At 36.3% G+C, this 12868-nt stretch overlaps 2 protein-coding genes across 4 annotated transcripts; one reads left to right on the top strand and one right to left on the bottom strand.

Annotated features, from left to right (window-relative positions):
* The first annotated feature begins 1711 nt into the window (after positions 1–1711).
* On the top strand, positions 1712–6212 carry LOC132183785 (UDP-sulfoquinovose synthase, chloroplastic). The gene is made up of 3 exons (XM_059597203.1): positions 1712–1878; positions 3928–5012; positions 5461–6212. Exons 2-3 carry the CDS (start codon positions 3966–3968, stop codon positions 5860–5862), a joined length of 1449 nt encoding a protein of 482 aa, XP_059453186.1. The 5' UTR covers positions 1712–1878; positions 3928–3965; the 3' UTR covers positions 5863–6212.
* Positions 6196–10724, bottom strand: LOC132183786 (uncharacterized). 3 transcript variants are annotated; one of them, XM_059597204.1, is made up of 7 exons: positions 10623–10724; positions 9899–10017; positions 9720–9802; positions 8821–8942; positions 8082–8246; positions 7663–7756; positions 6196–6822 (listed from the first exon to the last, which is right to left on the bottom strand). In XM_059597204.1, the coding sequence occupies exons 1-7, from the start codon at positions 10672–10674 to the stop codon at positions 6591–6593; spliced, it is 867 nt and encodes a 288-aa protein (XP_059453187.1). In that variant the 5' UTR covers positions 10675–10724; the 3' UTR covers positions 6196–6590. The 3 variants fall into 3 exon arrangements, with proteins under 3 accessions (XP_059453187.1, XP_059453188.1, XP_059453189.1); XM_059597206.1 differs by having other exon boundaries at positions 6641–6724; XM_059597205.1 differs by lacking the exon at positions 8821–8942 and having other exon boundaries at positions 8082–8257.
* Between the last annotated feature and the right edge of the window lie 2144 nt (positions 10725–12868).

Here is a 12868-nt window from a genome sequence, read left to right as displayed (position 1 = left end):
TTTTAATTCATTTGTAAAATGATTACCTTATGTATTAAATGTGCATGTAAACAACTTACATTAAACACATTTTAAAATGATTCGAACAATATTTTTGTGAAAACGAGTGATGAATAATGTAATGATGTAACATATGAGTTTTGTAAATGTATACAAGTAAAAGATAATGATTAACTACGTTGTATGATATGGTACTTCATGTACTGATGATGACCATGAGCTTATCATATATGAGTTAACCCTATTGTGTAGAGATTTATGTTTGATTGTTTGGCCTTGATTTTAATGATTTTATAGGTGACTGATGCAACCATTTGCAAGTGGTGGTCACAAGACGACATAGTTAGTGGCATGGATCACACGGAGTTTAAATACGGTCGGCCCCACTAACAATGACAATATGCGTGCTTCATTGGGGCATCGGTGTTGTACTACATGTCTCTCGAGACTACCAAGAATGGGGTAAGGGCTTGAATAGATCCCATATGGAATTAAACTATAACATGTCTACTTTAAATATCATGTACTATATCTATAATGCATTGTCATGATATTCTTGTCATTAAACAAAGAAACTTTATATTTCTGCCTATGATTTATTAACCTTTTTTTAAAACAATTGAGTTCACCTTTGATATCATGTTCACCATGTGTATTTTTATTCAATAAGTCATGTGCTTATGCCGGTATCTTTTCCACCTATAAAACATATGTTGTTTTTATAGTTGATTGTGATTTGGAGGATGTTAATGTATGTCAACCAATGCATGAGACTTACATTAATGACTTGGCTAAAATATTCTTTGTGGAGAACTCCGAGGCGTGAAATTGGATCATCTCCAGTTCATGTGAACTGGATCCTCGTATCCAGTTATTTATATTTGATGAATATTTTTGTTATTTCACTTTTTGAGGGAACAAAAATATATCTCAAATATGACTAACTAAAAATGATCTTAATTCCCGAAATGTTGGATTACATGTGAACCCACGGGCATGAAGATTTACTTTCCTTGGGCTTGTGTACGCTTGGTATTGTACCTTTTATTGATTAAGCAATGAGAGTCTTTCGCATTCTCTTTTCCATTCAGATAAAAAATTAGAAAGATCATTTCTTGTAACTCTTTATCAATTCGCCATTCACTACCAGGCCGACAGGGAGTGGCACTCCCATCTTAGTTGAGTGGTGGCTCAGCCACCGCCGTTCTAGCATTTTATTTTTAGTGTTTTTTGTTTTTCTGAATTTTTTGAATTAAAGTTATTTTTGTTATTGTGGGATATTGACATAACTTATAATTTAGTGGAACATTGACAATTGGACGACAGTTTAATGAAAAATGTAAACTCTTTTTATTTATTTATTTTTTTTTAAAAAAATAATAATAATTCATTCAAGAATTGATTAGGATTGACCCATCCACATTATGAAATAATTTGTACATTGTGAAATAATATTACTCTTTCTTTGTGAAATCCGTGAGTTTTCTACAGACAATCGAGAGAGGACGAAACGGAGTATATCGAACTTAGAAAACGGTGCCGTTTCTATGATTCTTAAGTTTGTGCGTACGTGGCATGTTCTGCACTACTATTTCAATTTTACACGGTCTAGATCAACCAAAATTCACCGCAAGATTTCTCCTCAAACTGTAGGGGAACTTGATCCCGTATCATTTGCACACACGATCATTATCTCCTTCAGATAAAACGAATATTCAATATGCCTCCTCGAATTCGTCCTCAAGAATAGCAGACTAGAAAACCAAAAACCCCACTATTTGGGGAAAGCCTCCTTTCTTCCTATCTGATACTCACTCCACTCACACCCATTTCACCGATTTGCACGAACTTTACGGAACTCCCAGAAATCCCATCAAGGTAACAATCCTCTTTCAACGAGTTCTTGCTATTTTTACTGTTGTATATGCTTTTCTTGAATCTTAATCTACGTTTGCTGCGCTGGGCTCTGAGGAGAGCGAAAAGATCTTCAAAGAGCTTAGAAATGAATTGGGTATTTGAAAATTTATGTCTTGGTGTCTTTGTGGGTGTGTTTACTTGCTTGTTATGATGTTCCGAACAGCGTAATTTTTAAGACCCATAAATGTTACGAGCCATTATTTGATCAATTTTTAGTTTTCGTGTTTGTCTCTTTGGTTTTTTGTTAGTTCGACGGCTGCCTTCTACAAATCTTATTGGTTATCTCTACATTTGCAATGTGGGAAGATATAAACCGCAGGTTTTTTAGGAATGTGGGTATTCTGTTATGGGTTTTAATGTTGTCATATCATATTTTCGTTCATAGGAACATATCACATCACATGTTGATCATATCATTTCATTTGAACACTTATTTTATATAATCATATGTAATCTAGGAAAACATGTGGCAATGTATCATTTCAATGCATGTAAACATTTCCTTTGATAACATAGTTCTCAAAATGTGCTTGGATTACACATTTTTATGCACAAAATATAGTTTCTGTAATTGAGAACATGCAATAAATTCTCCTCGAATTAGTACTTAAGAAAAACGTGATCTTATTATTAAAAAAAAAAAAAAAACTATTTCGGCATTTTTGAGAAAAGTACTAGGTTAACGAATATTCACTTAGCTTACCTCAGTCTCTTAACCACCTTGAAATTACGTTGAATGTCTGAAAAAGTTTCTGCCGAAAAGCCTGAATAAAATAACAACATTATTTCATCACATTATCGAGCCTTTGTGACCTATCTCACTTAATCTATTTATGGACAGTGCAGCTAACTCTCTGCCGTACCACCTATGAATGGCTACTGACCTGAATTTTCTAGGATCAACAGAGCACACATAGAAATTTCTATGGGGTCCGATTTGAGCTACAAACTCCATTGGACCTATTTGTAATCACTACTCAAAGTAATGATCAATTTGTTGGATTTTCAGAATTCCCAGTAATTGAGTCGAAACCTTGAACTGTCACTGCGATCGATCAATGACAATTTTTCGTATGAGATATACATAGAATTTTAGCTCTCTGCCCTATCTTTCTAATGAATCAAGAATCAAGTGATTATGAGGTTTGATGAGTCATAAATGGTCAATTCCACCTGAAGGACTCGCCGTTAACCGACTTACTGACCTATCCCCGTTTTTTGCGTGATAACTTTTAATGTACCTAGCATATGGTTTTAAATCTGGTATCACCTGAAACTAAACTTCCAGAGCAATTAAGGATGGGAGATGTGTGGATTATGGAGCTCTAAATAGGGAAACAGTTAAGGATAAATACCCTATCCTAGTGGTGAATTAGATTTAGATGAACTTTGTGGGGCCACAATATTTTTCTAAGTTGGACTTGAGATTTTGATATCTTTGAATCTGGGTACACTTAGATGATACTCGTAAGACAGCTTTTTGTCTCCCTCGACTGAGCAAGCTTATTTTCTTCCCTCTTCCCCTGTTTTATTTTCCAGAAACAGAGCACATGACATATTCACATGTTTGTGCTCTGGCAGTTGAGTTGTAGTACATGTGGGTATCATTCCTCCACAGCAACTAATAAGAACTATATAGTTAGTGGCATAACCAAAATTTCCCTTACCAAGAAGATATTGGTAGTAAAAATTTGCTTTTTTTTTTTAATGATTTTGATGTGCTCTATGAAATTTTGTTTTAAATTATAGGAAGAGAAACTTTACCAAGCAATTAATTTCATGATCACAAAAAAATACATTTAAAGTAAAATAAAAAAGAAATTATCAAAGCGAAAGTAAAACATTAAACTAATTGTTGATCCGATGAAAACTAAAAGACACTTGAGCAATTTATTCCACTTTGCAGCTTCACTAATACTTGGTGGAAGCTGCACTCTCTTTTTCATCTCAAGTAAAGTTGGCAGGACATTGAAAATCTGTAGCTTGACCATCTTCATAATTCCATTACAGATTTTTGTGCATATTGGTTAGGGGAAGCAATCGTTGAGATGGCACATTTGCTTTCAACTTCATGCACAATAAATGTCTCCTCTGGCTGCAAACCTTATTATATTCCATTGAACCAAGGCTCAAGAGCATTTCCTACCTCTTTTACTTTGCAAGCTACCAAATCTCCATTTGGAAGGCTTGTATCAGATGGAGAGAAGCCACAAAATTTTTTTACTGTCCATGCAACCACACTTCCTATAAGCAAGGAAGCTCCTGCTCAACCCAGCTCTGGCTCCCATCAGACCTTCAATGAACCATCCAAGCCACAGCGGGTCATGGTCATTGGTGGAGATGGCTACTGCGGTTGGGCCACTGCCCTCCACCTATCCAACAAAGGTTATGAGGTTGCCATAGTTGACAGCCTTGTACGTCGTCTTTTCGACCACCAGCTTGGCATTGAGTCCTTAACTCCAATCGCCTCAATCCACAACCGCCTCCGCTGTTGGAAATCTCTCACCGGAAAAACTATTGAACTCCACATTGGCGACATTTGTGACTTTGAGTTCCTATCAGAGACCTTCAAGTCGTTTGAGCCTGATGCTGTTGTCCATTTTGGGGAACAGCGATCTGCCCCTTACTCCATGATTGATCGGTCAAGAGCTGTTTTTACACAGAACAACAATGTGATTGGAACGCTCAATGTGCTCTTTGCCATAAAAGAATTCAGAGAGCAGTGTCATTTGGTGAAGCTTGGGACCATGGGAGAATATGGGACTCCAAATATCGATATTGAGGAGGGTTACATTACAATAACTCATAATGGAAGAACAGATACACTGCCTTATCCCAAGCAAGCTAGCTCGTTCTATCATCTGAGCAAGGTTCATGATTCAAATAATATAGCCTTCACTTGCAAGGCATGGGGGATTAGAGCCACTGATCTAAATCAAGGAGTGGTTTATGGGGTGAAAACAGATGAAACTGAGATGCATGAGGAGCTCTGTAACAGGCTGGATTATGATGGTGTGTTTGGAACTGCACTGAATCGGTTTTGTGTTCAGGCTGCTGTTGGTCATCCACTTACTGTGTACGGCAAAGGGGGCCAGGTAAGAATATTCTCCTCAATAAAACGATGGCATTGCTGCATTACTATAAGATAAGAATGAATGTTTAGAAGCAATTATGAGGAAGAGTGATTTCTTATGGCTGTAGGACAATTTTCAGTTCCTTGTTTTTTTATTTTACAAGAAAAGCTCTTCATTGTTAATCTTCTTTAATCAAGTCTTCAGAAATTTCTTTGAAAGAAGGTTAATGTACGATGTAATAATTGATCATTTTCTGCATAGTTATTTCTATGGAAAGCTTTTGCATGGAATTTGGGTAAATAGGAAGAGGATAAGTTAATATTTGCTGTTTATTATGATGCGGTAAAACATGCTAAAGTTAGGAACGTACCATCAACTGCAGCAATTTTCTTGTTATTCATGCTACTCATGTTTATAAATGTGCCTTACCGGGTTTTTTGTGCTTTTTTGTTTTGTTTAATATCTTCAGACCAGGGGATACCTTGACATAAGAGACACAGTGCAGTGTGTAGAGCTTGCCATTGCAAACCCCGCACAGTCCGGTGAGTTTCGGGTCTTCAATCAGTTCACTGAGCAGTTTTCTGTCAATGAACTCGCCGCCCTCGTGAAGAAAGCGGGAGAGAAGCTTGGACTGAATGTTGAAAGCATTTCTGTGCCAAACCCAAGAGTAGAGGCAGAGGAACATTACTACAACGCAAAGCACACTAAACTTATTGAGTTGGGACTTGAACCACACCTTCTTTCTGACTCTCTTCTGGATTCGTTGCTCAACTTTGCTATTAAGTTCAAGGATCGTGTCGACACCAAACAGATAATGCCCAGTGTTTCTTGGAGAAAAATGGGGGTCAAGCCAAGGACCATTACGGCATAATCCAGTTGACGATAAACTTGGGGCTGTTGATACTAGATAGAGAATGTTTCATCCATAAACTTGGACAAACAATGATGTATTAGCCTCTTTATTGTCTTTTTTCTTTTTGGCACCTTAATGAACTTTTGACATAAATATAGCCCGTGATTGCTTAGTTGCAATCTAGGAAGTGGTTAATGAGTTGTGTCGGTAGAAATCATGTCTCCAGAGTTGTGAGTTCTAGGTATCTGTTCGGAGGTGTTTGACTAAATACAGAACCCAGTATTATGTGCTAATTATATGCTACAATTATGATAATAAAGTGAATATCTGTGAAGGAAGTAAACATAGATATATTCCAAAGTGTTCAATTTATTGTTTCATTCATTTAATCTTGCTAATGGCAACTCACTTTTGTGCTTTTCACGCCTAAAGTTCAAATAGATTAAGCCACACGCATGCAATAAATGTTGTATCATCGGGCTCTAAACAAGGGATACGGATCATGCTTATAACACAATATGAATACCCAATTCATTAACTTGCAAATGGGTGAAATTGCAAAATGACCAGGCAGCAAAAGCCTTAAGCTTTGTCTGTGCGTTGAGCATTGCCTGTAGTGATGAACTTGAGGTCAGGACAAGGTAGAATAACTCTTGTTAACATCGAAGCACTGGCCCACTGTATTCCAACAACAAATTTCTCATGTGGTTCTCTAGTTTTTATCTGATGATACAAATGGAAATCTATCACAATCGTGAATGAATTGATCTAATTCTTGTCTGTAACGGCAACTGCTCAGACGTATCTCTGTCTCGAACAAAATTGAGTACAACTGAAGCCAACTCATCTTGATGTTTAGTGTATTCATGATCAGCTCCTTCTATAATATGTAGCTTATGATTAGATATGAACTTGGCAAACTCCATAGCATCATCAACTGGTACAACTTTATCCATGGATCCATGCACAGTCAACACCCTGTAAATAAATAGCATCGGAAAGGGTTCTAGATAATGGTGACGGTATAATATGTATGCGGAAGCAACATTTAATCAATTTGAGTGCAAACATAACTAAATGCCTCGCCGTTAGAATGATATTTTACATACCCCACAAGATGGCAAAGTGAAAGATCATATATTTCAATACCTTTACAAATATTACTTCCTACATAATATTTTTACTCCATAATATGGAGGGACACATGGACCACCGCCTATTCTCTTCACAAATCCGCCTAAAAGTGTGCCTTATGTACCACATGGGTGGGCATGAGCGTGACTGTTGCACATCGTGTACCAAGAGCAATTTATTATCCATGTGTACATGACATATCAACAGCCATATCGGGGAGTAAAAGAATCTTGTTGAGATATGTAGCATTTTCCATTAAAAAGTGGTGGAAGGAGAAAATCTAGAAGTAATTATACTCGAACACAATGAAACACATGAGATTCATCTTGGGAGTCATTCAAGAGCAAAACACACATACATACATTCGACTGTAATAACATATGTTGGAAGAGAGCACATTAAGTAAATCCCTGGGCTCGAGTCAAGTACTGACTTGCCACTTGGTTGTATGCTAGTAGCTTTAAGTAAAAGCTGGTTGTTTTCCCCCCCAAACAGACCAACATAAATTGAAAAAAGACCAGGCACATTATAGGTATTTAGCCTTACAAAGTGGTCCTTTGTTTGACATTTATTGTTGAAACTTGAGGGAGATGATTATGCAGTACCACAAACATTGCAGATGCAATCCATTAAAGCAATAGTTGACCTGTCTGACCAACAAGGGAAAGAAAAAAAATCACTGACCTGCAGTCTTGATGAATCAAAAGGCAGGCTGCATGAGTATCAGTACTTAGACGGTCCCTCAAACTTTCTTCTGTCACACAATACTCAAACTTCCCTGTGAATAAGAAACAGTCAACCAGGTAACTGTCAATCTAAATGAAATATAATCCAGGTACTAGATAAATAGTTAAATACCAAAGAGCTGCTGAAGCGTGAGTGTTATTACCAAGAATATGTGCTTACAAATTTTGTATCAGCATTCAATTTTGAAAACCAAGGTAATAACTATCAGCATTCAATTTTGAAAACCAAGGTAATAACAAAAGCTTTCACGCAATGTTAAAAAAATGCAGATAAACAGAACATGTTATCAAATGACAAACACAAAACTATGTAAATGATATAACATTAGACTAATCAATCACATTCGATTGCTTTACCTCTTTTATTCTTAACATCAATAAATCCATTTTGCTTGATTCTTTGTAAAAAATCTTTACCCAAGCGACCTTCAATGCCTCTCTCCAGATTAAATCGGCCAGAAATGTTGACAACCTTTGAAACGTCATTAAACATCGAAGCATACAAGAGTGCTACATTGCCCCCTGCAAGACCTCTTTCAAGCATATATTAGACAAATCCAAACTTTGATTATATGGATCTTCTAAACTATCAAAAATCAATGAGGCACCAGAGAGAAGAAACTACTATTGTTTTCTTTGCTGATCAACAAAATTTGTTCTCTAGACAAACCCTTTAAAATGCATTGCATCTAAATCAATATGGCATGAAAAGTGATTTCCTTGGAAGGGGCTATCATCGCTCAAGAAGAAACTAAAGCTTCAAACTTAAGAATTTTCAGTAGTAACATATGGTAGTAACCAAAAAACCCTTGCATCCCGATAACTAAGGGAAGATTTTATATGCATACAAAAAGAAAGAAAAATAGTTGAACCATTAGCAGTGTTAAACCATAATCTTTCACCAGGGAAAAAAATCTACAAGTATCTTGACAGCACCTAAACATGTAATAAGATTGGGTTGGAGTGAGATGACAGCTGGACTCTACTATACTGAACTCTGTTTAAAATTTTCACCTGCCTTTTAATATGGATTGCAAAATTCCACTCAGCAGTTATAAGTAGGATCCTATAGATTGGAGATGAATTATTAACACACCTTTACTGTGACCAACGATTGCAGTTATTAAACGTTTCTCCCAATGGAAGTGTTGAATTACTGCACGTAAATCATCAGTTTCTCTATGGTAGTTACCATACTGGAAGGAACCTTCACTTTCCCTGAAAAATCCGTAACATCATAAAATCATTTTAGTATTCCCATTTTCCGAAATTTTAATACTTAGAGTATCTAAAGGCAATTCCAAGAAAGAATTGTTCTATATTTAAATTTTGCAGCCGATTGATTCATTAGTCTGAAGTTACAGCCTGCTTTTTAATTGAAGGCATTTAAAAGGGGCCAGCATAATTGTTTCTGGCCATTAGAAGCCATCCTTCCTTACACTCATAACCACACCCACATATTAGGAGCAGAATCCAGGTAAAGAAAAATTAACAAAAATGCTAAGGAGGCAAAAAGAGCCCTTCAAAGACTGCAACACCTCAGCTGTGAAACAAACTTTTTTAATTTCAATCTCAATAAAGTAATTCACACAATTTTTTTCAAGGCAAAATACACAGATGCAAAAAGAATATTTACTTTGGCTATCTCAGAAAATTGAGAGCACAGGAAAAGACAACTTTCAGAGAAAACAGGATGGTTCGAGCACACTGTAGAATTAGGTAAGATTCATGTCAAATAAAAGCTGAAACAATGATACGTGTTATGCAAGTACATCTGAGTCCAATCAGCCAAAAAAACTTAGCTGAGGTTTTGTACTATAGTGAATGCCTAATCACTCGAGACAGGCCACTAAAATATTTCAAAGATTCATCCCTGGACAACAGAAAAGAGAAAGTGGCACACAAATACAGAACCTCCAATCATATGTTTTATGTTCACTCTATACTGTTAACCAAACAGCCCTTTTGCTATTCCTTTTAGTGCAACCAGCTTACCCGTTGCCAGCAAAGTCAAAGCGGAAGGCACTGATTCCTTCTTTTTCTAGCGCAGCAGCAAGGTTCACCATTGGAATACGTTCCTAGAGATTAACGATCATCTAATCAATCAGATTAATCCATACCAAAAAAATGGAACAAACACTCGATGGATACATCTGCTTATCAGGAAAAATAACCTTCGAGGATTGCAATCCATGGCACAATACAACAAGCTCCTTTGAACCTGTATCATGTAATATTCCCACAAGCTTTTCACCGTGGCTGTTTTTTATAATAACTCTCCACGGATGAGTCACTGTAGAGAGATCGAAAGGAGAAGACATGGGTGTGATTCAAATTGAATTACTAGAATAACATGCAGACAATATAACAAAGAAAAAGAATATGCATTTTGCATGCCAAATTAAGTGCCAATTAGATGTATTATCACATATACTTGTTTCTGCAATAAAATATATATATATATATATAGCAAATTCTTAAGCCTCTTCACCCCAAATGGGCAGAGTAGAACTTGAAAGGCAGAGCTATTAGCCACAGCATCAAAAACCCAGAAACACAAACAGGGTGGAACTAATGCTAAGCAACAATTGGCATGTAATGAATCATGATCCCAAGTAAATGCAACGACGAAAATTCTTTTAACTTGTGAAAGTAAACATAAAAAGCATCAATGTACTGTAGGAACCATTATCCCTCATGCAATGGATCAGTTTATTTGTTGTCGTAGAAGACCCATATCAGAAAATTCATAAGCAGGCCATTCTGGTCACCTAAAATGACCTTGAATTTGAGATATTCCCACTCATGGGAATGGGCAAAGAACAATCCTTCATAAACTTTGGTTGTTAGATAATAGTTGAAAGAAGTTCGAAGCGTAGGAAGATAAATATGGCTCACCAGAGTGTTGGGCCCACTCTTCCTGAGTCGGACTCGGCCGAGGTATCGACATGGGTTCGGCTTAGGGTTCTTTATGGCGCGAAGGAAAGGACGAGTCGGACCTGGTTTGAAACCGAGTCGTGTGTTTTTGCTTTTTCCGGTTTTGTGCCGATAGACCGAAACTCTGCTGTGACAAGGTCAGCCACTTGGCAGTTGACACCTGTTGCATAAGATTTTTATTTTTAAAGGCATGATTTTAAAATTACTATTAAATTTGATTATTTTCAGAGAATAAAAATCCTATTTATATAGCATTACTCTTCAATTAATTATTTTTTAGTACACATTCACTATATGGAGATGAGTGAAAGATTTTAAAAAGTATCGCATATAGGTACTAATAGACACCTCATAAACGTAGTTAATTCTTCCGTCCGATAATTTAATTGAGTATCAGGGGTGGTTTTGGCCAACCCCCATTCGGCCATTTGAGGGCGGCCGCACCCCAATGCCTACGAGAATGATTTGACTACCCTTTAATTGACCATAGGCTTAACATGACACACCAACTATCAAGAGTGGTGGTTCAACAGCCCTAAAAAATTTTCAAAGTGGTTAGGCATGTATTAGGGCTTTGGTGTGAATCTCCGCAATGGAGAATCCTTACATATGCTTAATTAGTATTAGTCATCTTGGTTCCCATTGATGAACTGGTAGGGCTGGGTCAGGCTATAGCTCAGTCGGACTTGAAGGAGAGCTTGCGGTTCTCACCATTTAGGCTCATCTTGTGCGGCTCCCATCAGGTAGGTGCTACTATGGTCACGCACAGGTAAGATAGCCACAATTAATCTCTCCGGCCTACCCTTTTGATTAAAAAAAGAAAAAAACATGACACACCTTTAAATTATTGGATTTAACATGAATTGAAAGGCCAATTGTATTTTTCAAATGTCCACAAATACTATCTACAACACTTCCTAAAGCCAAGGGACCCGTTTGATTTCAGTTAAACCATGTGCCCTTAGAAGGATTTTTTTTTTTTTTTTTTTTTTTCCTAAGCCTGAGAGTTTGTCTTTGGGCTTGGATTAATGACCAGGCGTCCAGTTCTCTCATTCTCAATACAAACTGGTTTTCTTTAAAAATAGTTGAAGTTTAACCGGATTTTCTTGTTTTTTGTTTCCATTTTCTGTGCCGTAATGTTTCACCAATACTCGTTCAATCTAACGTGTCTACACACTATATCGTCTCTACAGCCACGTTTAGGGGTTGGCAGATTAACCGTTTACTGCCTATCGACTGCAACCAAACCGACATTAACCGCTTATCGACAGAAGTTGGTCGTTAAACAATTAAAGATTTTTATATTGTCGGTTCGGTTCAATTTATCGGTATAAATATTTTTTTGTCGGTTAACCAAATTAACCAATAATAAATATTGTTTTAGTATAATGATGATTACGAATGCATTAGCTAGGTTTTTTTAATAGAACATATTAGTTGATGGATTCTAGAACCAATTTATTAGTAGAACATATGTATGGTAGACTATTATTGTGTTAATTAATGGATCCATTTAAAATTTGTTTGGTTCAATAAGCTATTTTAGCCAAAAAAAAAAAAAAAAAAAACAATTTAAGCCCTCAAAACAATCAATTTTTGGCCAAATTAAAAAAGAACCGAACAAATTTTAAACGAAATATCCGCTTAAGTAAAACTTTTGAAATAAATCCTTATCAAAATGTAATCAGTGAATTAATAGATTTAACCGACAATTTTGGTTAACCGAACCAAAAATAGCTCTACCGAACCAATACCAGTCCCTAGTCATGCAGATCCAGAATAACTTAACAAAAAAAATAATTCTAAACATTATTCTCAAATGCATAAGTAATGGTATTAATTTATTATAAAGACAACAAAAAAATATACTTGCTACAATCACGCTGATAAAGGAAAATAAGAGAAGGGATAGGGGGAGCAAAAGGAAAACAAAAACAAAAAAATTTATTTAGCTCTACAATTAGTCTAAAGGGAAGCTAAACATTATTCGCAAAAGCACAAGTAATGACATTATATATAAAGACAACAAAAAAGACAAGTATCTTCCAATGCGCTGCTTGATCATTACTACTAGAGTCGATGGCATTTGATTCCTTCCACAGTATTCAGTCAGTTTGACTCCCAGTGATACATGAATAAAACCTCACAGTGCGGCAAACAGACTACAGTACTCAAACACGGAAGGGTGGTAAGTAAATTTTACTATA

Source organism: Corylus avellana, chromosome ca6, assembly GCF_901000735.1.
Source record: "Corylus avellana chromosome ca6, CavTom2PMs-1.0".
Classification (NCBI taxonomy): domain Eukaryota; kingdom Viridiplantae; phylum Streptophyta; class Magnoliopsida; order Fagales; family Betulaceae; genus Corylus; species Corylus avellana.
The sequence above is the reverse complement of the archived record's forward strand: the minus strand, read 5'-3'. Positions and strand labels throughout refer to the sequence as shown.